Below are 22,453 nucleotides of genomic sequence, written 5' to 3'. Positions count from 1 at the left end.
GGTTTGAACTCAGAGCTTTATACTTTCTAGAAAGTCTCTTGTTTGAGCCATGCCTCCAAATCTTTACTCACGCGGATTATTTTTGAGACAACGTCTTGTTCTTTCCCATTCTAGTTTAGACCATAATCCTGCCATTTATGCTTCTTCTGTAGATGTGGTAGTGGTTGTTTGCTCATGGCTCTGTCCAGCATTTGGTTGAGATGGGGCCTCTGAACTTCTTGCCTGAGCTAGCCTGGCCCATGATCTTTTCAGCCTCATGAGTATCTAGAACTACAAATGTGAACCCTCCCCCCCCCCCCCCCCCCCCAATGCCGGACTTAGCCCATTGACTTTTGATGGAGACCTGCCTGCCCTTGTTGAGGAGAATTCTGGTAGGTTTTCATTAAAAGGAATCTCAAAACAAAGCATAGACCACTGGATGTATTTTAAGTTGTAGGAAAAAGGAGGCATTTTATTGGTTCACATCTTGCAGCTTTCTAGGGCTCTTTCTGGAAGTTAGAATGCGAATGTTTCTGTCTTCTGGCTCAGCATTCTTGATCCTGTATTCCATACAGAGTAATTTTCTCACCAGTACTCGCTCCCTAGCCTTCAGTGGGATTGTGGGCATGTTTGGGGGAGGTAATCCAATGAAGGCTGTGAAAAGTTTGAGTATTCTCCTTAATAGCTGCAGCCACTGGGAGGAGCGAATGAGATCATGAGAAGCCATCGAGAGTTCACTCCCTGGGGAGCTGACTGGTTCTCAGGAGCCAGTTATTCTTGTTTTTAGCTTCCTCTACTGGTCTGAGTCAAATTAAACAGCGGCAGTAATGACCCCATTATTTGTCATAGGGAGAAGAAATCTGGTGCCAAACTCTTATTTATTTTTCATTTTAATTTTTCTTAGCACTTAAAACTCTTTGAAATTACCTTGAGCCAGGCATCAGAGGCTCATGCCTATAATCTTAGTTACTCAGAAGGTTAAGATCAGGAGGATTGCGGTTTGAAGCCAGTCATAAAAGTTCATGAGATTCTATCACCAAAAGAACCAGCAAAAAACAGGGCTGGAGGCATGGATCAAGTGAGCAAGCAAGCCCAACAAACAAGCTCCGGGACCAATAAACACAAACAAGAAATTGCCTTGTGTCAAACTGGTCCCTTCAAGAATAGAACTCTGAAAGCAGAAATATTGTTAATCTTCTCCCTTGTTCTCCCACTGATAGGGAGATGTGTAGCATGTAGAGATTTGCTAAGTCGATGTCTGTCATTGGACACATAGACTCTCTGCTCTCGGGTAGTCCCCTTTGAAGACTACGTCTGCCTGTTCACAGTGAGTGGTCAAGTGGAGTTTCAGGTCTGAGTGTCTGTGTGATTTAGAGAAGGGAGAAAGTTATGGAATAAAATGTTCAGTTTGCTTAAAATCTGGGTTTGAGTCGTGACTCTGTCATTACTTAGTTGTAAAACTTCTCTGAGCCTTAATTTCTTGATCTGTACAGGATGAATAATAATTTTACCCTTAGACCCTTCCCCATCTCATTCCCCTCCCAACTTACTTTAAATCCTTGGTTGAATAATGTATGAAAATTGTGTTTTAATGTATAAGATGCTTTGCAAATGGGAAGAACTTCAAAATAAATTTCTATCCTGTGCATTAAAAAAATACTTTGGTAAGCTATCATTGCGGTCAATATTACCCTTTTGCCTAGTGGAACACAGTGTGTTTAAACACAAAATTTCCAATAAAAATGGCATACTTTGCATTTTTTGGTTTTTATTGCCTCCTTCTTCTTCCTTCCTCTTCTCTTTCTTCTCCTTTTTCTTCTTCACACAAAGCCAGTCTTGGTTAACTCTGTTAGCACTAGGAGTTCCAGCATCTGCCTTCTAAGCACAAAATGAGGAACGGCTCTTTCTCTAGGATCTCCATCCCTGGGATGACACTGGGCAGGGGTGTTAGCAGGATGTAGGAGGGTGCACACCCTCTTTAGGTCTGACTTCCCCATGCTGCTGGTGAGCGCCTGTCAGCACCCACGGGGAACTTGTCACCACAACCCCTGGCCACCAAGGGCTGCCTGACATATTTCTCTCTTCCTAGGCGACTGCTGAAGAGTGAACTAGGATCATTCATCTCAGACTATTTCCAGGTAAGCTGTGTGGGTCTGAGCATCCATTGTTATCATGTGGGGGGCGGGGCACAGGTACCCAGGGGGCTGGAGATGTGGATACCTGGATGTTCCTCCAACACTTGCTGTAGTGCCGAGTAGGCTGCAAGGGTCCCTAGAAGAATGTGGCCCCTGGGGTTAGAGAGGCAACTGTCATGGCTTTTGGTTTCAAGAGCGCTAGCTCTTGAGCTGAAAAGCTCAGGGACAGTGCCCAGGGCCAGAGTTCAAGCCCCATGACTGACAAAAAAAAGAGAAAGAAAAAGAAATGAAGTCGTAGCAATTGGTGGTGGGGCTACTGATGTTTTGCATGTATTCTAAGCACAAAGGACTTGGTAATGGGCTACTAATGCATCTGGACAGATGAACCGATCCTGATGTCAACCTAAGCTCTGGTCACCATTGCGTATAAATATGGGTTTCATTAGAAATATAAATTCCTCACTTAAGTTTTCAGGTTTTAGAACCATAGCTACCATAATGTTTGAACATCATGCATGTTTGTTGATGGCTTTTTATGCATATAAATGCAGTGACCTATGGCTTTAAATGTTTGTTTCTACGGCAATGTTTGTTATTCTAGCCAATCGGTATTTCTAGGAAAATGGAGCATGTAATTGTTCTTTATGTTCAGGAACTGTCCCTTGCTAAACCTCAATCGCTGATTTGTCCTAAGATGACTTGTAAAAACTAAAATGCAGTGATTCAAGAGGAGCTGAAATTCCAAAAGGAAAGTTAAGAAGTTGAAGCTTCAAAATTCATTTAAGTGTTAAACCTATTAATGGTAATAAAGCTAGTACTTTTATGAAAAAAATAGCTGTGAGAATAAAGGATGATAACAAGACTAGAACTGTCTTACGTGTGTGCAAATCTCTCTGGCTGCTTCCTGGGGTAGCTGGCCAGCCTGTCTGCTTTACATTCTATCTGTGACAACATCCTACATTATGTATTTTGGGACAGTGTCACTGCACAGGCTAGGAATGGCAAAAACAGCTCTCTTGGTATTACTGTGGAAGTAGTTTTGGCCATGTGGATGTCTTGAAAAGACGGGATCTCCCCTGGCCACCCAGATCATGCTTGTTGCCATGAGCGCTTTTCCTCCCAGCCTTGTGTATGGTATATGATTGCGTTACTTTTACATACTCTGGAACCAAGTTATTTGTTCTTACAGAGCTTCCTAGTCTGTTCTGTTGAAGAACTGGATCTTCCCTCTAGCCTGTAGCTATGATTACAGGACCACTGAGTTCAAGGTTCCTGGTCCATGTCTAGGAGTTTCTAATCCTGACTTTCCTGACTCTAACCAAAGGTGTGTGGGCAGGTGTTGGAGGACAGTGAGTAACTGACTGGCACTTCAACAAAGTCAGGGCCATGCTTTTTATTAGTCTGTTGAGTATGAAAGTGGCTTCAGTTTCTTCATCTGTAACTTTAGAATAAAAATGCTGTTTACCTTTATAAGGTTAGAAGGTATGGTTTACATGAGATAAGCCAGGTGAAGAACTCAGCACTAGTGTTCAAGGGCAGTAGAAGGTGGTTTGTGATCAAGGTTATGGGCCTTCAAGACAAGGAATCTGGATTCAGCGTCTGATTCTCTGTGATGGGGATGATAGGACCTAACTGTATATAGGTCGTTAGTGCAAGGGACTAGCAGGGACTAAGCTAAGAAAAAGTAATAGGGTTTATTAAATTTAGGTGGGTTCCTATGTGTTATTCAAAAATGTCACCCAGCCCCCTTAATGGGGAAATCACGTAAAAATACATGATCTTGATTTCAGTTAGGTTGTACTATTTTTTTTATTTATTTTGTATTATCATTAAGTAGTTGTACAAAGGGGATTCAATTCAGCAGTTATATTATTTTATGGCCAAGTAGAGCATACTTTTAAGACAGTTTAAAGAGATTTTTTTGGTTTTAAAAACATAAATACTCTTGTATTATTATTTTTTTCCAAATTTTCCTCCCAAGTTTCAGGAAGCATAAACCTTTACGAATACTTTAGAAGAATGGTAACTGTCAGTTACACACACACACACACACACACACACACACACACACACATGGAAATAAAAGAAAATAAAAATTGAAAAGCTGCCCTCAAGCTGGGACCCTGGGATTCAGTGGGGTCAGATGTCTTAGCTTCTTGGAAGAAAGCTCTTATTCAGGAAGAAGAAACCTGAAGACTAAGAGAGAGATAATTAGTCACAAATAAAGATCAGGCTGACTCAAAGGTCAGCCTTGGCCTTGGCCTTCTCTCCTCCTCTGCCTTCTTGGTTGATTGATTTTTAAACCCAGCTACAGAGAAACACTTTTTCAATCAGGCCTTGAGAACCCCCCCTCCCCTGGGCTGGGCTGCCTTTCTTGATGACATTTGAAAGACACTGGGTTTGGTGTGGTTTCAATCAGGTTTTAAAATGTCAGCTGTCTGTTGGGGGCTAGGACAGTAGGAAGGGTGTGTTTGGGTGGGGACCCATTTCTATGGGAGGCCCTTGAGGTTTTCAGGGGCTGTTCATACTGTGTACAAAGCATGCCAGAGAACTTAAAAACTAATAACCACATCTGGCCTCTTATCAGAGGGGAAATCAGAGAAGCTGCTTGGTGATTATGACTCTTTTTATGAGGGTGTAGTGTGGGGAGTCTGGGGTTTTCTGTATTTAAGGTCCTAGATTGGAAAGAAGGCTCTTCTAGACAGTTTTGTAAAATATTGATTTTAGAATCAGATAGGCACATGTTCTGTTCTTGCTGTTGCTTTGAACTCGTTGATTTCCTAGCCTGTGAAGAATACCAAGTAGATGTTCAGGGAACAGTCTTGGGAGTGCAGGAAGAATTGTTTACCACTGAAACTTGGATTGATTTTAGGTGACCCACACAAGGCATTTAGTAGCATTAGGGGTCATGGAGACTTTTCTTTCTTTCTTTCTTTCTTTTTTTGTAAGTTGTGGGGCCTGAACTCAGGACCTGGTCACTGTCCCTAAGCTCTTTTTGCTCAAGGCTAGTTTTCTCTTGCCGTGAGCCACAGTACCACTTCTGGTTTTCTGGTTGGAGACCTCTCATGGAGAGCCGGGAGCCGGTGGCTCACGCCTGTAATCCTAGCCACTAAGGACGCTAAGATCTGAGGATCATGGTTCAAAGCCAGCCTGGGCAGGAAAGCCCAAGAGGTCCTTATCTCCAATAAACCGCCAGAAAACCGAAAGTGGTGCTGTGGCTCAAGTGGTAGAGTGCTAGCCTTGAGCTGAAGAACTTAGGGACGGTGCCGAGGCCCAGAGTTCAAGCTCCATGACTGAGGGAAAAAAAAAAAAAAGAGTATCATGGACTTTCTTGCTTGGGATGGCTTTGAACCTTGATGCTCAGATCTCAGCCTCCTGAGTAGCTAGGTTTACAGGTGTGAGCCACCAGCGCCCTATGAGACTTTAACTTTTTAAATTATGTTTTAGTCCTTATGGTTATGCCAGAGAAGGTCTTGGGCAGTGTGCCATTGTGTCTCCTCTTTTCCAGGACTTAACACTCTTGTTCAAAGAAGAAGAATCAGGCTGAACTTAGAAACTTCAACTAAAGGACATGGCCTAGTTAAGGCTGTGTGTGTGTGCCAGTCCTGGGACTTGAACTCAGAGCCTGGATGCTCTCCTTTAGGTTCTTAACTCAAGGCTGGCACTCTGCCACTTGAGTCACAACTCTACTTCTGGCTTTTTGATGATTAGTTGGAGATAAGAGTCTCACAAACTTTTCTGCCTGGGTTGGCTTTGAACTGTGATTGTCAGCCCTCAGCCTCCTCAGTAGTTAGGATTATAGGTGTGAGCCACTGGCTCCTGGCTTTCGTTAGGATTTTGTAGTGTTACTTTGCTTGTATTGAATTGATTCTTCAGTGTTATATGAAGTCCCCACTATTCTCTTTTTTAAACATGGTGGCATTGATTTAAGAAACACAGCATGAAAAGAAGAATAATAGAGTAGGTGGGCTGGGCCATGGCTCTGACTTGGCAAGCAAGTTCAATGTGGGGACACTTTCCTACGTAGACCAAATCGCCCTGAGTGGAGGAAGACCCAGCTCATAGGGGCAGGCTTAGCTTCACATCCAGCTTACTAGGTATAGGTTTTTTGTTTTAAATCCAAATCAGGCTCCAGAAAAAAAGGTAGGAGGAAGGAGTGGGTGCATGAGCAGCAGAACTGAAAACTGGGCAGGGGGGTCCCCACAACTGTGGCTGAGGTGGCTTGGGACAGGGGAGAATGAGCTTTGAAAGGGTGAGCCGTGGCTACCACCAGGCACCTGTATGAGGCTGTGAGGTCCCGTCCCTTCCCAGGATCCCTCCTTCCCAATCAGAGCAGAGCTGTCTTTGTGGCTCTGCTCGTGCAAGGGAGTGTTTTCTTTTTATTACAGCTTTAAAAGAAAGCCTTGCAGAAAGAGTATCTGCAGTGAGGAATAATCAGAATGACCCCAGGTTAGGCGGGGGAAGCAGGTGGGACACGTGCTTATCTCCTGTCTGCACACACAGAAAACAGGCTGTTTGATCCACAGAAGCCTAGGGAGATTTCCCAGAGACACTGGCCGGAAAAACCTCTGACATTTCCACTACTGAACTTTTTTTTCTTCTCCTCTCTCTGTCTGTTTTGAATTGTGACTGGAAGGAAAATTGGAAACTCTATATCCTAGTGGCAGCTCTAAGGGATAATTGGTTCCATATAATGTTTGAAACTGAGGATATGAAATGTTTGGCATTTTTTAATAGCCTAGGTAGGCATCTTGGTGGTTCAGGGGATAGGGGGGCGGGGGGGCAGTGCAGATGGAGGAGTTACACCGAACGCTTGGCCAATTCAGCATCTGCATCCTATATTAAAGGCTTTTCCCAGCCTAGAAAGTTCAGTCTTGGCCAGGTGCCAGTAGCTACTCAGGAGGCTGAGATCTGAGGATCATGGTTCAAAGCCAGCCTGGGTAGGAAAATCCGTGAGACTCTTTTATCTCCAATAAACTACCAGCAAACCAGAAGTGGCGCGGTAGCTCAAGTGGTAGAGTGCTAGCCTTGAGCTGAAGTGCTGAGGGACAATGCCCAGGCCTGGAGTTCAAGCCCCATGACCAACAAAAACAAAACAAAACAAGAAAGGTCCAGTCTTTTTGTGTTGTTTTTGTTTTTTATTTTTTCATAGCTAGAGTTTTGCTTGATACAGAAAGTTGAGCTAGAATCAATGACCGAGTCAGTCTGAGGGAGAAGAGAAACAGCTATAGTAGTCGGTAGTGTTTATAGATATGTGTGTATGTATATATACACATGCGTATATGTATATATGTGCATGTGTATTTTCCCATTTGCCGATATGTGTTCATGTGCATAGATGTATATGTGTATACATGTGTACATGTGTTCATATAGTTGTGTATATGTGTGAATACACACGCGTGCATGCATATATGTGTGTGTGCATAGGTGCATCCATTCGCTACTCATCTCCTCAAGAGTCCACAAAGTGGATTTGTCATGGTAGGAACGTGAAGGGCTTTTGGCATGTGGCAGATGGCAGAAAAGGAGAGCTTTGCGAAATACCCTGGTACCCTTGAAGTTTATCATTGAAGACAAGTGCAGGCGGATAGTTGAATCTATACCAGGGGACTGATAAATAAGCCCAGAAGGAATAAATACACATTGTAGGAACAAGATAGGAATGATAAAGGACACATGGAGTGGAGAGAAGACATTCGTGAAAACAGCTTTGATTTACAGCCCCAAACTGAATAGGGGAGAGAAGTTTCAGCTCTTGCTTGATCAGCCTGGGATGGCTGATCTTTAACTAGGTATGACTGCAAAACAGGAGAGAGAACTAAAGAAGTAGACAGCAAGGAGTGGAGAAATTCCATATGTTCCCTGCTTTGAAGGTGAACTTGGGGCCGGTATTATTCAAAGGGACTCTGAACATTCATAGCAGGGTTCTCTCAGAGGACAAGGGCTGGGGATTAGGGGTTATGTCACTAGAGTTGCATTGTGGGTTTGACCAGTTCTTGGGGTCGGGGGTTGGGGGAGGCATAGTGAAGTATGTGAACAACAGAGTGACCACACTGATGGGAGAGAGTGGGCGGAGCTAACTAGGGGTTCAGGGAGTACCCCCCCCCACCATGGTTGTGGCTGCTCCCTGAATGGCTGTCCACCAGCTGGTGCTTGTCTTTTAGCAGCTTTTCTGGGCTTAGTCTCCTCGGTAGTTACTGTGAAATTATGTGTATACTTTGATGGTGAATTTCTCCCCCCCGCCCCACTACTTTATGGAGCTAGAGTGAAAAATGGGTCTTGAGTAACCACTGGCCTTCATATATTTGAGATACCGATGAAAATCAACAGGCCTGCTGAAAGAGCCATTCCTTAGCCCCATTGGACTCAGGTTGATGCACACTCAATTGTAAAGGAAGGAATCTATAGGTGTACAATGCTGAAGATTTATCACTGAAGATGAGCTCTGAGGAGTGAGGGTCTGCCTAGGAAACTCCCAACCCTTTTTAACTGTATGGGACCAGAATTCCTCCTGCATTATGTAATTGTATTGTTTCTCATGAGAATATAGTTTCAGAGACAATTATGTATGCTATTGGGTGATTTCTTGTAGACAGGCACAGTGTGTCAAGAGCTATGTTTAGAGCAGAGAGAGGAGGCAGAGTAGTAGATGCTGGGGATGTGGTGTTAAAATAAGCAGAAGTGTTTGGTCAATCAATGGACAGGGAATGTCAAGGCTGTGTTGGAAATTGTGTGTGTGTGTGTGTGTGTGTGTGTGTGTGTGTGTGTGTGTGTGTGTGTGTGTGTGTTGGGGGCCAGTTGTGAGGCTTGAACTCTGGGCCTGGATGCTAGCCCTGAGCTCTTCCTCTCTAGGCAAGTGCTCTACCACTTGAACCACAGCACCACTTCCAGTTTTCTGGTGATCAATTGGACATAAAAGTCTCACAGACTTTCCTGCCTGGGCTGGCTTTGAACTGCAATCCTCAGATCTCAGCCTCCTGAGTAGCTAGGATGACAAGCACAAGCCACCTGCACCCAGCTGTGTTGGAAATTTTTGTTCAATATGGAAGGCATAACTCTGTGTATGTGTGTGTGTGTGTGTGTGTGCGCGCGTGCGTGCACATGTGTATGCATGCTCACATATCAACACTGGTGCTTGAATTCAGGACCTAGGCACTCTCCCTTAGCTTTTTAAATTCATCTTTACTTCTGGCTTTTTGCTGGTTAATTGAAGATGAGAGTCTCATGGGCTTTCCTGCTCTTCCTGTCTTTGAACTTCCATCCTTAGAGCTCAGGCTCCTGAGTAGCTAGGATAACAGGTGCAAACCACTAGTGTCTGGCAAGAAACTTTTCTGAAGGCTTTTCAAGACTTATTAAAAGGGCGAAAATGGTAAAGTGTTAATGTACTTACATGCCGGACACTGTTCTAAGTCAGTGGTTCTCAAAGTGTGGTCCCTGGTTCACATGTTCATCATCATCTCAATCTCAGCCTACAGGAAGGCAGATTCTCAGGCCTTGCCCACTCACTGGGAGCAAAGAGGAGCCTGGGTAATTCTATGCATGCTCAAGTCTGAGAACACTAACTCACTGGGCTAACTCCTTTCTTCCTCCTAAAGGCCAAAAAAGGGATTGTGTTATGATGAACTCCTTTCTACAGGCTCCGAACCTTCTGTCTCTTAGATCTTTGGAAAAGCTGGAGCAAAGAGCCACCTAGGTCATGGGAGCCATCCTTGAAATGTTAAAATGTCTTCAAGGTTTCCTTTGTAAAAGTGAAGCCCTAGGGGAGAAAGAGTTTCAGGATTTGTGTTTTTGAGTGTCTAGCCAATAAGACACGGACTGATTTTTTTTTGCTTCCTTATAAAAATCATTTTAAAAGTGCAAATCTACTTTTTAAATTATTACTGTCATGGTGCTGAAGGGAGAATTCACATTGGTGCTATTTTTGATCTTTGCTACTTTGCCATCTGGGGATTTTTTCCTGCTCTCTTCATGCGTGCCCACACTGGGACTGGTTTATTAGGAGTTCTCTGGGTCTGCAGGGTGAATTGTGTTGGTGAGGCCATTTTATTGCTTGAGTAGGAAAGGCATCTAGGTTCACAGGAAATGCAGGCATTGTTAGAGTTGGTGGCTGGCCTTTGAGTCACAGGAAAAACATGGAGGTAGTCAGTGATTCCATCATGGAGTTCTTGCCAATAACAGGAACCTTTGAAGACATCGATACCACCAGAAACAGGTGTCCGGGATGGATGCTGGCTAACTAACCTAAATTCTTAATAGGCAGAGTGGTGTAGCCAACAGATCCCTTTTGGGAATGGGATCCTCTAAGATTCACCCTTGCTAAACACTGGAATGTGGATGGTGGAAAGGAAGGTGCTGGAAAAGTGCTTTCAAAGAGGTGGAAGTTGGGCAGTTGGGGATAGGGCTGGGCAGCAGAAACAATCCACGTGGATGGAAACCTTCTGGTAGAACCTTGTTCTGTGGCCTGGGTGCTGCCAAGCTCTGTCCTATGTCTGAGCCTGATACGGACCTCATCTCTTCCTCCTGGCAAGCACACCAGACGCTCCTCCAGGGCAGGGCAGCTTGATGTTAAATGTACACCAGGCCTTCTCCCAGGTAGACCTGGATTCCAATCCTTGCTAGGATGCTTACAAGCTATGTGTCCTCAGGCTTGCTACTTAGCCTCTCTGAATCTGTTTTCTTAATAGTAATACGGGAATCACGGTGCCTACTTCTTAAGTGAAGTATAATACTAAGTGAGATGACCTTCAAGGGCTTGGTATACAGTGAGCAGTCCACCACCAACAGCTTAGTATTTTTATAGTAAGTGGTGGTGGTGATGCAGGGAAAGGTGAGAAAGGAGATAGGCTCGGAGTTTAGACTAACTCAGCATATTTCTGGCTGAGTGATTCTCTGGGCCTCCCTCAGTTCCTTCATCTGTAAGGGAAGACTAGGTTCATGGAAAAGGCAAAATGAGATAATACATGAAAAAGGTGTATTCCTGGCCTGCCCAAGCCAAAGCAGTAAGCAGCTGCAGAAGCATTAAATCTTGGTATTCAGAGTTTGTACTCAGTGTGGAAAGTTGCTGCTGGAAAATAGAATTAGCTATATTCATTTTTCCTTTCCCCAAGTTGTTCCTCCTCCTCCTCTTTCTCCCCTTCCTCTTATTCCTCCTCTTCCTCCTCTTCCTCCTCCTCTTCCTCCTCTTCCTCCTCTTCCTCCTCTTATTATTCCTCCTCCTCCTCTTCCTCCTCCTTCTCCTCTTCCCCTTCCTTTTCCCCTTCCTCCTCCTCTTTTTCCTCCTCCTCCTCCTCTTCCTCCTCCTCCTCCCCTTCTTCCACCTCCTCCTCCTCCTCTTCTTTCTTGTTCTCCTCTTCCAACACCTCATCGTCTTCTGGAGATTAGATTCCAGGTTTTGGCTAACTGGACAAGTGCTCTACCACTTGAACTGGGAGGAGTCCCCCAGTCCTTTTGCTTTTTTTTTTTTTTTTCTTTTTTAGGTAGTCTCATTTTCACCTGGGTTGGCCTCAAATCATGATCCTCCTACCTCCACCTCTCAGGTAGCTGGGATTATAGGCATGTTGCACTATACCTGGCTCCCTAGTATTCTTAGTTACTTCTGTTTTTTTTTTTTCCTTCTGGGTCCCTCTCACCAGGTTGAAAGATGCCTACTGATGAGGTGTATAAATCCCACCCCTCAAATCTGCTCCCCCTTTTCTCTACTCACCTCCACTGCCTCACACCCACCAATGAGCTAGGATGAGCTGGGTCTGCTCTTCCCATGAAAGCCATGTGGCTGGGATCTCTCTCCCTAGATGTGGCTGCTTGCATTTCTTCTTAACTGAGCCTCATATTTCTGTTTACAGCCCATTTTCCTGTGTCTGAGGGGGAAAAAAATGTCAGCTCTCTTTTCACTTCCAGATCCCTCTGCCACTTCATTAAAGTGCAATTTCATCCGTGTCCAAGGTCACTGTGGTGAGGGGGAAGATGCATGAAGTGCACCAGGCCCTTGGCCAAGCCCCAGGTCGTGGCCGCTATCAGATTTCACTGTTGTTGGCTGGAAGCCTTTGGGTGGGGAGCAGGAGAGAGTCAGGCAGGAGAGAAGCAGGGTCTTCAGCTCTGCCACCCCACAGCTGGGAACATCCATGGAGAACATTGCGGAGGCGACATTTGCCAGGGATGGGGACAAGCAGAGGTGATAGCCTGGGAGAACAGATACTTCTAGAGGTGTCTTTCTCCTCCCTCTTTCCCTCCCTCTTTCCTTCCTTGCCTTCTTTCTTTCTTCTCCTTTCTTTCTCCTTCCTTTCTTCCTTCTTTTCTCCCTCCTTTGTTCCCTCCCTCCCTGCTTCCCTCCCTCCTTCTTGTGTATCAAAACCTTTGTACCTGTATAGTCTATGTGACTATAGGTACCCAAGAAAGGGTCACTGTGTCACTAGCAAATGTGACGATGCTGCCAGGCCAGGCCAGGCCAAGGACAGCTGCCATCGTGTCCCTGGTCAAAATAATGCAGACACATGCCCAACCTGACCTCCTCCTGTGCCATGACTAGGTCCCACAATGCCACCCTGTCACCGCTCAGGAGTAGAGTGACATTGTGGTGGGATGAGAAGGGGAGTCTGGGTGCAGCCCAGGTAACCATGGTGTAAACATCAGGTGCCTGAAAACTCCCGGGGAGGGGGCTGGAGGCAGGACTCCAAGGAAAGGAAGCTCTGTCCTCCCAGGACCTGCCTCCCCGCCTCCCCAGACTTTATGTATAAAGCACAACTTCAAAGATAGACATGGTGGTAATTGAAGACAGGAACTGAAGAGTGTTAAACTCCACGTGCAGAGCCCAGGTTCCCCAGGAACATGAGAGCACAGGCCTTCGCTACTCTGACAAGAAAGGTGTGGAGGGAGACTAACCATCACTGATCTCCAAGCTTCTGTGACTCAGGGGGGCTGCTCTATGTCTTAGGGACCAGATGTACCCCCTCTGAGGGAGGGATGGAGGTCTAGGCAAGAGAATAGCTCAGAAGGCACCAAAGGAGGAGGGGAAAGAGCCAAGTTTCTAGACCCAGGAAGAGCAGCTCTGCCCGCCATGCGTGGGACTCTTCGCTGCCATGAGTACCAACCGGATAGGACTGAATTCAGTGAGATGAAGGAGTTACAGCTCTGGCAGGTGCAGGACACCACCCACCACCCACTGCTAGCTGAAGGGTTGAGAGGACTTAGCTTGATTTCACACCCTCGCCGAGGAACGCATGCTGCTACTGCTGTTTAAGATTTTATAAAGTCTCTTTCATGTGAGTGTGAGAGATCCCAAATTTATCTTTTAAAAAAATCCCTACATAACCTTCCATTACCTCCAGAGTCCCTTTGAGGCCTCAGGGACACTGGGTATCAACAACAAACGGACCCTGACAAACCCGTGTTTTGTCCCTTCCCTAGTGACGTGACATGTGACATTTGGTCGTTGGCCAACGAGTAGCAGTCAGTGTTCTCTCAAGACCTTGGCCTTCCAAGAGAACAAAGGAACCGCTTCAGCTTGTGGGGGGCAGGAGACCACACACCCGTGCCTAGAACTCTACACTCTTGCCGCTTGAAAGTGGAGGAGTTGCTCAACTCCTGTGTTCTTTTGTTCTCTTTTGGCAGAACCAGCTTCTGGCGAAGGGGCTGTTCTTTGTGGAAGAGAAGGTCAAGCTGTGTGAAGGCAAGTACCCTATTACAACCCCCCTCCTCCCAACATGGATTGTGGATCTGGGCCTCTCTCTCTCTCTGTGACTCAGCCTCTCCATGACTCAGCCTTTGATGTCTGGACCTTTGAGACGATTCTGTCCTAAAGTGCGAGGTGCCAGCCAATGAGTCAGCCCCGTCCACTTTGTCCCAACCATTAAGTCAGCCGCTCAGGGTAAGGCCATGCATGACAGAGCTGTACATGGAAAAATGAAGAAGTTGGATTGGGGTAGGTTTCTTGGAGACCTCCGGGAAGGGATTTCCATGGCACTTCCTAGTGGTCTCCTTGGAAGGGGTTCATTATAGAGTAGATCCTGCTATGTCTTTCTCTGTGATCAGCTCCAGGCTATTTTCTGTGGGTCTTCCTCATACTTACTGGGCTCCTCATGGACGGGACATTCAGACATGCTGGCCCCCACTCCATGAGGTCTGATTGGATAAAGGGAAGTTTCCATCTATGCTAAGGTTCTGGAATCTAACTGACCGGCTAGAAAGAAGCTGGTTGCCGATGGGAGATGGTTGCAAAGGCAAGCACTGGCCAACTTGCCAGCTCTACCAAGGGCTACTCTTGGTGACTGCCAACATAGAACGTGATCAGAGCACGACAGCTACTTCCTGGGTGACTTGGCAAGCTAGTAGCTTCCCTGGTGGTTATCATTTTTAAAGTGACAACATGGAGTGAGGTCCTATGGAGCATGTAAGTCACGTGGTTAATGTGATATCACCTCTGGCACACAGTAGGTCTACATGCTGGGGCCTGGATTTATTTTATTTTATTTTTCTCTAGTCTTCCCTTTCTTCTTCCTCTTTGTTCTAGTCATTCTCAGGCAGTGTCTAGGAAAGAAGGAGGACATTGGAGAAGGAACATGAGAAACAGATGCTGGAAAGTTCTAGTGTTTGGCATATAGCAAGTACCACCCCTGCCCATCCTCTCCCACTCCCAGGCTTATGGAAGAAGTTAACCTCTGCCTATCTGAGATCGCATTGAGCTGTGGTTTCCTTCCCCCTACAGCAACTCTGTGCTGTGACTTTTTATGCCTGAGGCTTTATGTCACAAGTTCTCACTATTTAGCCCCAGCTGACCCTTAAACGGAGGATTCTCCTGAGTGATGAGATTACAGCTTCGTGCTGTGATTTTTTTTTCAAGTTTATAAATGCCTGTTAAACCAAATTATTTTTTTGAATTATAAAAAAGTGAATGACACAAAATGTTTAATTTTAGCCATATCACAGTTCAGTGGCGTTTACTGTTTTCCCATTTTTACATAGCAAAGCTCCAGGATTTTTTTTTTTAACCTTACAAAACTTACTAGACGTTGCCCTTTGCCCTCTCTTATAGCCCCTGATAACAACTATTATGTTTTGTTTCCATAAATTTGACTATTCTAGGAGCCTCATGTGCATGGATCACATAGCATTTGTTTTCCCTCCATGGCTGGTTTATCTCATTTAATGTGATGTTGTCAAAGTTCATCCATGTAGGATTCCCCTCTATTTTTTTTAAGGCTGAACAATATTTCAGTGTATGAGTGCCCAACGTTTCTTCATCCACTCATGTACCAAGGGAGACCTTACTTTTAAGTGACTTGCTTAGACGAAGGACATTTGCATTTTGGAGTTAGATTGGTACACAGGTGTGCAGGAAGGTACAGTACAAGAAGCATTTTCCCTAGCTACATTTTGTGTGTGGGGGGAGGGCACTTGGAAAACTAGCTGTATGACAAAAAAAAAATCTTGGTTAAGACCGGAGATTCAAATGCTCTGCAGAGGGGAAGCTAGACATCTCTCAGCCTTCAACTGAGCAACATATGTAGTGAAGACTTAGAAACAGCCAGGCAGGGTGAGCAATGGTTACCTAAAATTGTTTGATGCGAGGCTCACAGACATCAAATGTCTGTGTCAATGTATTGGATTCTACGTGTTTTATATGTTTGTGCTTGCTGTGTATATAAAGCCCTGCTTGGTGACAGAGAAGAAAGGACAGGTGGACTTTTATGTCCAGTTGTCATAGTCTTGTGGGCAGAAGACATCATGTTATTTGAGAGTTTAATGACCTTCATCTTGACCTACAGGAAATTCCTTGTACCTTCTTACATATTTCTGGTGACCTCAAATCCTGAGGTACATCACAAGGCAGATATCTATCATCTTCCATGTAAACCTCTTTCCTTTTTGCAGAGAGTTAAGTCCCTGACTCATGGGGCCATTTTTTCTGGGAGTGAAATTATCTGCTTCCTTTACCTCTTTCTTCCCTGAGGAGTGCCACTTTGTGTGGACCTCAGTTTCCCTGATACTCATTTTGAGAGCCCTTTTTTTTTTGGGGGGGGGGGTCTGGTCGTGGGGCCTGAACTCTGGGCCTGGGTGCTGTCCCTCAGCTCTTCAGCTCAAGGCTAGTACTCTACCACTTGAGCTACAGCACCGCTTCTGGCTTTTTTCTTTTTGCTTATGTGGTGCTGAGGAATCGAACCCAGGGCCTCAGGCATGCAAGGCAAGCGCTCTACCACTGAGCCACCTTCCTAGCCCCTTGAGAGCCCTTTCTAAACCTCCATTATTCTCTGAAGTTTGTCCTCAGCAATTGGCTCAGCTTCCCAGCAGGAGGCAGTCACTGACTTGGTCACACTCTGTGGGCTACCGGGCTCCCCTGTGGTAGATCTCCATCTTGGCACTGAAGCCAGCCAGGCCCAAGCAGGGCCTTCTCCTACCTTCTTATGTCTTCAGGGTCTCTGCTGGTCTTTGTTGTGGATGGTTTAAGGTAAGAACCATCAACAAGGCAACTAAACTTTGTCCCTTCTGGGGTATGTCCTTTAGTTGTTGGGATTCACTTTGGATTTAGGAACTAGGGTGACCTAACATTACAGTCTTTTGGACTTTCCTGCCACTCTGCCCCTTTTGGTGAAGGGGAACCTAGCATGTAAACCTCTACCCTTTCTATGTGCCATTCATTCATCTGGTGGATCTTAAAAATTAATTGATAGCTGGGTGCTGGTGGCTCACACCTATAATCCTAGCTGTTCAGGAGGCTGAGATCTGAGGATCATGGTTTGAAGTCAGCCTGGGCAGGAAAAGTCCATGAGACTCTTATCTCCAATTAACGACTGAAAAGCCTAAAATGGAGCTCTGGTTCAAGTATAGTGCCAGACTTGAGCAAAAAGCTAAGGGACAGTGCCTAGGCCCTGAGTTCAAACTCTAGTATTGGCATGCCCATGTGTGTGCACACACACACATTCTCTCATACACACACACTCTCCCCCCCCCATACATACACACACACACACACTTGATTTATTGATGTGTCAGGAGCTCTACTAAATACCAGAAAAGGACTGTCAAGGAGGATCCACTGGGGCCTGTGCATCACTGCTATTCTAGTGGAGGAGGCAAGGGAGTAAAGGAAGCCATTGAGTAAGTAAGGTGAGCAGAGGGATCTGAGGATCTGCACTGTTCCCTGTATTTTACACACACACACACACACACACACACACACACACACACACACACACACACACACACACACACACACACACACACACACAGAGTTTGTAAGCTCATGGGGCTGTTAGCAACTGTTTACACCCTTTTCCTCTTCTGTGCTCTTACTATCCTTGAAATTAATAGATGGGGACGCTAGCTGAATCAAGAGCTGTTCAGCGGAATGGGCAGTGTTTTTGCCAAACACGTCTCTTGGTGTCTTAATCTTGGCTGACCTAGTTTCTCTGCCTAGGATGAGCAAAGGCAGCACCCTGCCAGCTCGGATATCTGGGTCATTAACCAGCAGCCGCCCAGCAGGCTCCCCGGGCCTGCGCCGGTCTCCCCGGCCTGCAGCAGGCTCCCCCAGCCCGCGCCTGTCCCACGCCGGTCTCCCCCTGCCCGCGCCGGTCCCTGCTCCTTTCCCCTCACAGGGTTCCTCCCACAACCCTCTGCTGTGCAGGGCAACTTGTGTCTTCTTAGCTAGTGAGTGGTGCTTGGCCAGAGCCCAGGCTTCCTAGTCCTGGGGACGAGGAGGCGTGAATCAGGTGGGTCCTGTGTTTTGGAGGTGACCTCTTCAGAGCACAATCCCCTCCCAGCTACCAGAAAGCAGTGGGTGGAGGTGACAGTTTTCAGATCTGTGTATCTCTGACAGCTCAAACCCTGAAGAAGGGCACTGAATTAGTGGCTAAGACAGAAAAGAGCAGAGCGTAACTGTGTACTCTTCCTGGATTGGGGTGGTAAAGAGAGAAAGTTCTGGAATCCCAGCTCTGCCTTCAAGCAGTATGACTTTGGACCAATTACTAGGCTTCCTGAGCCTATCAAATAGGCTAGCAGAGTCACCTGGTGTGATGTCTCGTGTGTAAATTAACTCACTTTCCGAGACTGTTATAAACATTTGTGTGGTGATAACATTTGTGTGTGTGTGTGTGTGTGTGTGTGTGTGTGTGTGTAATTTTTTAGTTTCAGCTCTCTTTTGGGGGGAATGGTGGTTGGGAGGTAGAAAGGTATACTTGCCTATTTCTAGACCAGTCTTTTTTCCATTGCTATCAGAAAATCTCTAAGATTGGACACCTGGTAAAGGGGTTTGTTTTGGTTGCAGTTTGGGATGGCTTAAAGTTTAGGAGCTGGTGGGCTCTGGGTTTGGTCTCCGATAAAGGCTTCATGGGGGATTGTATCACAGAGGTGGGCTACGTGTGTATGAGAGGAGTATGGCAAAGCAGGCAGCCAGACAGGTTCCCTCTTCTAAATAGCCCCTCTCCAGGGAATTAACTCTTCCTCTCTTCCCCCAATGACCTAACCACCTTCCACTAGATCCTGATCCCTTAAAGTTATCATCACCTCTAAATACTAACACACTGGGGACACCACTGAGAGATAAACCACTCAAATGTGGGCCTCAAATGGTTGTGCATTTTACGGCAGTAACTCTTGTTGGTCTAGTGTCTGTGGTGAAGGGAGTTGTGATGCAGTGTGAATCCTAGTGAAACTAAGTATATTTCTGCCCTGAGAATTTCTGGTGGTTTTAGCCAGGAACAAAGACACTGCACCACCACTACTACGCTGCTTTTACAGCTCCTGGCTTCCTGTTTTTCTTCTCTTTTTCTTTTTGCCAGTCCTGGGGCTTGAACTCAGGGCCTGGGCACTGTCCCTGAGCTTCTTTTTTGCTCAAGGCTAGCACTCTACCACTTGAGCCACAGTGCCACTTGTGGCTTTTTCTGTTTATGTGGTACTGAGGAATCGAACCCAGGGATTCATGCATGCTAGGCAAGCTTTCGACTAAGCCACATTCCCAGTCCCTGGCTTCACATAGGCCATTTTACATTTGAGATGGAGCTGTCTGGTGGCCTCTCCCTCAAGTAATGACAAATTCTTCTCTTTCTCTCTCCCCCTCCATCTTCTTGCCCCCTCCCCGCCTTGTGTAGGTGAAAATCGCATTGAGGTGCTGGCCGAAGTCTGGGACCACTTCTTCACCGAGACCCTCCCCACCCTGCAGGCAATATTTTACCCCGTTCAGGTCAGTGGACTCCGTGTCTGTTTCCTTTAACCTTGACAAGCTGAGGCCTCCTTCCTAATGGAGGAGAGATGGGGCCTCTAGTCCATGAGGGACCATGAAGGGCTCTGGAGGGCTCTCTGTTCTATATTAAGCTCCTAAATTTCAAACAGAGATGAGAGCCTGAATAACTAGCAATTTTAAGCTCTGGTTACTTGCTTGGTTTTCAGTATGTTTTTATATTCTTGGAGTGGTTTGGTTTGGGTCTTTCTTACTTTTCTGAAGTAGAGAAGACTGAGAGGGAAACTTTGCTTTCTCTCTCCTCACCCCCAACCTTCCTTTTCCTCCAAGTTTTGGAAACATAATTAAAAATATTTATTAGTGTATATTAATTGTACAAAATAATGGGTTTTGTGATATTTTCATACATGCATCACATAGGCTTTGGTCATATTCAACCTTCTTCATTGCGCTCTTTTGTCCCTCTCCCCTTCATCACTGTTCTCTTTAAACACTGTGTGTGTGTGTGTGTGTGTGTGTGTGTGTGTGTGTGTACTACTGGGATATAAAGTTGGGGCCTTGAACTTGTTAGGCAGGTGTTCTAGCACTTGAGCCAGGTTCCCAACCCCTTTTTTGCTTTAGCTATTTTTCAAGTACTATTTTATAGTTCCTAATTATCCTATTTAGCATGCATCAGCATGCCTGGCTTATTGGTGGGGATGTGGGTGGTAATGTCTCATGAACTCTTGGACCTGGATGGTCTCGAACTTCCATCCCACCTGATCTCCACCCATTCCAGTAGCAGGGATTACAGGAGTGAACTACTCTGCCCAATTTGAGGCACAATTTTTAAGCAAACTGTTGTTGTCCCGAAACCCTCAGAAAAAGGTAATAATATTCCTTACCCTCCATAAGGGATTCTGAGATAGAACTATATGATATAGTAGAAACAGTGCTAAGTAAAGAATCAGATTTGAGGTGGTGTGTGGTTTTGGGTAAAGTCGTGTGAATTCTGTGGAGATTCTACCAGGCCCGAGTCCCCTCTTTCCCTTTGGAGAGAGTATGTTCTGTGTCTGTCTCTCTCTCACCGCCCTCACCAGGGAGCTCACATTCCACCCTTCCCCTGGGGTTGAAGCTTCCTGTAATAAGGCTTTGCTGAAGTTGGAGTCCAATATTCAGAATAGGAGCCTAGCTATTAACACAATGGTTGGAATTTCCCCATACCACAGGGAAGGGCCCTTGAGGACTGTGGTTGAATAGTGTTTTAAAGGGACTTAGAATTGCTTCAAATATAGCCCAAGTATTTCACACCTGGGAGGCTGGGCCTGCAGACTTCCTTTCTGGCTCAGAACTGCCCCTCACTTTTCCAGTAAGTCACAGCAGGTAGCAACTCCAGGCTGTAGCCCACTCCCTCTCCTCCTAGTCCAGGCTCACCTACCCAGCATCCCTACCCCCTTCCTTTTCTCTAGATAGCCACTCTCTGGCCAGCCATGGATCTTAGGAAGAAACTTGAGAAAAGGGTTGCCTGACTTAGCAAATAAACATGCAGTATACTTACTAAGTTATATTTGAATGAAAATAAACAAGTAGTGCAATACTGGGATATGTTTATTCCAAAGCATGGCTCAGATTTAACTGGACATCCTGCATTTGTCCCTTGTGGAAGGGCATGCATGGACCGATAGGGATCTGTTAGGGTGCCCAAGTGGGGAATGTGGGAACTGAGTGGCACAGCTCCAGTACAGCCAGAGGCAGACAATGATGGGACCTCTGACGCTGAGAGCCTGTCAGGATCCCTGTCCATGAGTCTCAGCATGGTACTATTATAGTTCTCTTGAAAACTCAGATCTGGAAGTAACTGACACTGCCCTGTTCAATCTCATCTTCCCACAACAGACTTGAATTTTGCTTGCGCTCTGTTCTACCACAGCCTCCTCCCTGCTGACTGCCTTCTCCTGTCAGCTTCCTAGGACATTTGCATGTGCTAACCTGTTTTAGTTAGCTACCTGAGATGGGTAAGGGGGACAAGCATTTAGAGTGTGGCATGGGAATACTGGGAGGTGGGAAGGCCGCAGCTAATGGATGTTAGGAGAGAGGGTGGCAGAAGGGGCCAGCTGCCTCCCTCCTCCTCTTTTTCTCCACTGACCTGGCCACATGTTCATAATTTTCTGGGATGTGGAATTTTTTGCTTTTACTCTTTCTTTGGGCTCTGCCCAGGGGAACTGTGTGGAGCCTCGGGAACCACGCAAATGCATTTTCTGTACCTTTTTGGATGACAGAGGTTATGAGGAGATGGGCTAGGTGGTGACTATGCTTTCTTTTCTAGCCTAAAACAATTGGAGAAGCCAGTTTTGGATTAATATGAATCCCCTCTCTTGATTCACTGTGAACTGAAGGGGTAGCAGGGCCTCGTGACAAGCCAGTGAATGGCTAGAATTTCAGGTGTGAGCCGCCGGCGCCCAGCTGGCTTGTTTCTTCATAGATGGCAACTTGTTGAATCTTCACATAGTGAAAGGGACCTGGGTCTCTCTAGGGCCTGTTTTGTTTTATAAGGCATTAATCCCACCACTTACAAGGGATCACCAAGGGATCCCAAATGCCCCACATCTAGAGTCCATTACCTTGGGGTTTGGGATTTCAACGTATGAATTTAAGAGGGGCCCAAACATTCAGACCACAGCAGTGGTTGTGAGGGATGTGTGTTATTTCCACCTGAAATAGTCAGAATCGTGTCTAACATATTATCAGAGCCTAATACATGCCAGCTCTTGTGTCTACTTGTTATTATTTTCATCTTTGACCCTCCCTCTTCATTCCCCCAAACTCCTTCCTTCTACTTTTCCAATTATTTTTCTTCCTACGTTATTTGTGTGTATGAAGGAACTACAAATCTTCTCTAAACCTCTACAGTCTGATGTTTTCTTGAACTTCCTGGAAGATTATGGGTGTAGAAATATTTGTTCAATATCGGTTCATTCGTTGTTTTAAATTAGGGTGTATAGGAATCCTGAGCTAGTGAACTTCTTTACAACTAGGATTGCATTTTGTAAAATGTCCCTTTTGTTGGCAGTGAGATGACAGAAAGATGAACGAAATTCAGTGGTTATTTTAGAAAGAAAAGAAAAAAATACCTCATAGATATTTTCATGACAAATGTTATTCTTTTTCAATGTTATCTTTAGCTATACAA

The 22,453-nt window shown here is 45.7% G+C and overlaps 1 protein-coding gene across 1 annotated transcript in view; it reads left to right on the top strand.

The window, feature by feature from the left end:
- The window catches only part of Prr5l (proline rich 5 like), a 75,278-nt gene that overhangs the window by 36,185 nt on the left and 16,640 nt on the right, over window positions 1–22,453 (top strand). Inside the window, exons 4-6 of the mRNA XM_042691444.1 lie at window positions 2,069–2,117; window positions 13,725–13,782; window positions 19,196–19,287. Of these exons, the coding sequence (XP_042547378.1) occupies window positions 2,069–2,117; window positions 13,725–13,782; window positions 19,196–19,287 (199 nt within the window). The remainder of the gene's footprint in view (window positions 1–2,068; window positions 2,118–13,724; window positions 13,783–19,195; window positions 19,288–22,453) is intronic.

This window comes from Dipodomys spectabilis, unplaced genomic scaffold (assembly GCF_019054845.1).
Source record: "Dipodomys spectabilis isolate Male_0828 unplaced genomic scaffold, ASM1905484v1 ptg000145l, whole genome shotgun sequence".
NCBI classification, from domain to species: Eukaryota; Metazoa; Chordata; class Mammalia; order Rodentia; family Heteromyidae; genus Dipodomys; species Dipodomys spectabilis.
The sequence above is the reverse complement of the archived record's forward strand: the minus strand, read 5'-3'. Positions and strand labels throughout refer to the sequence as shown.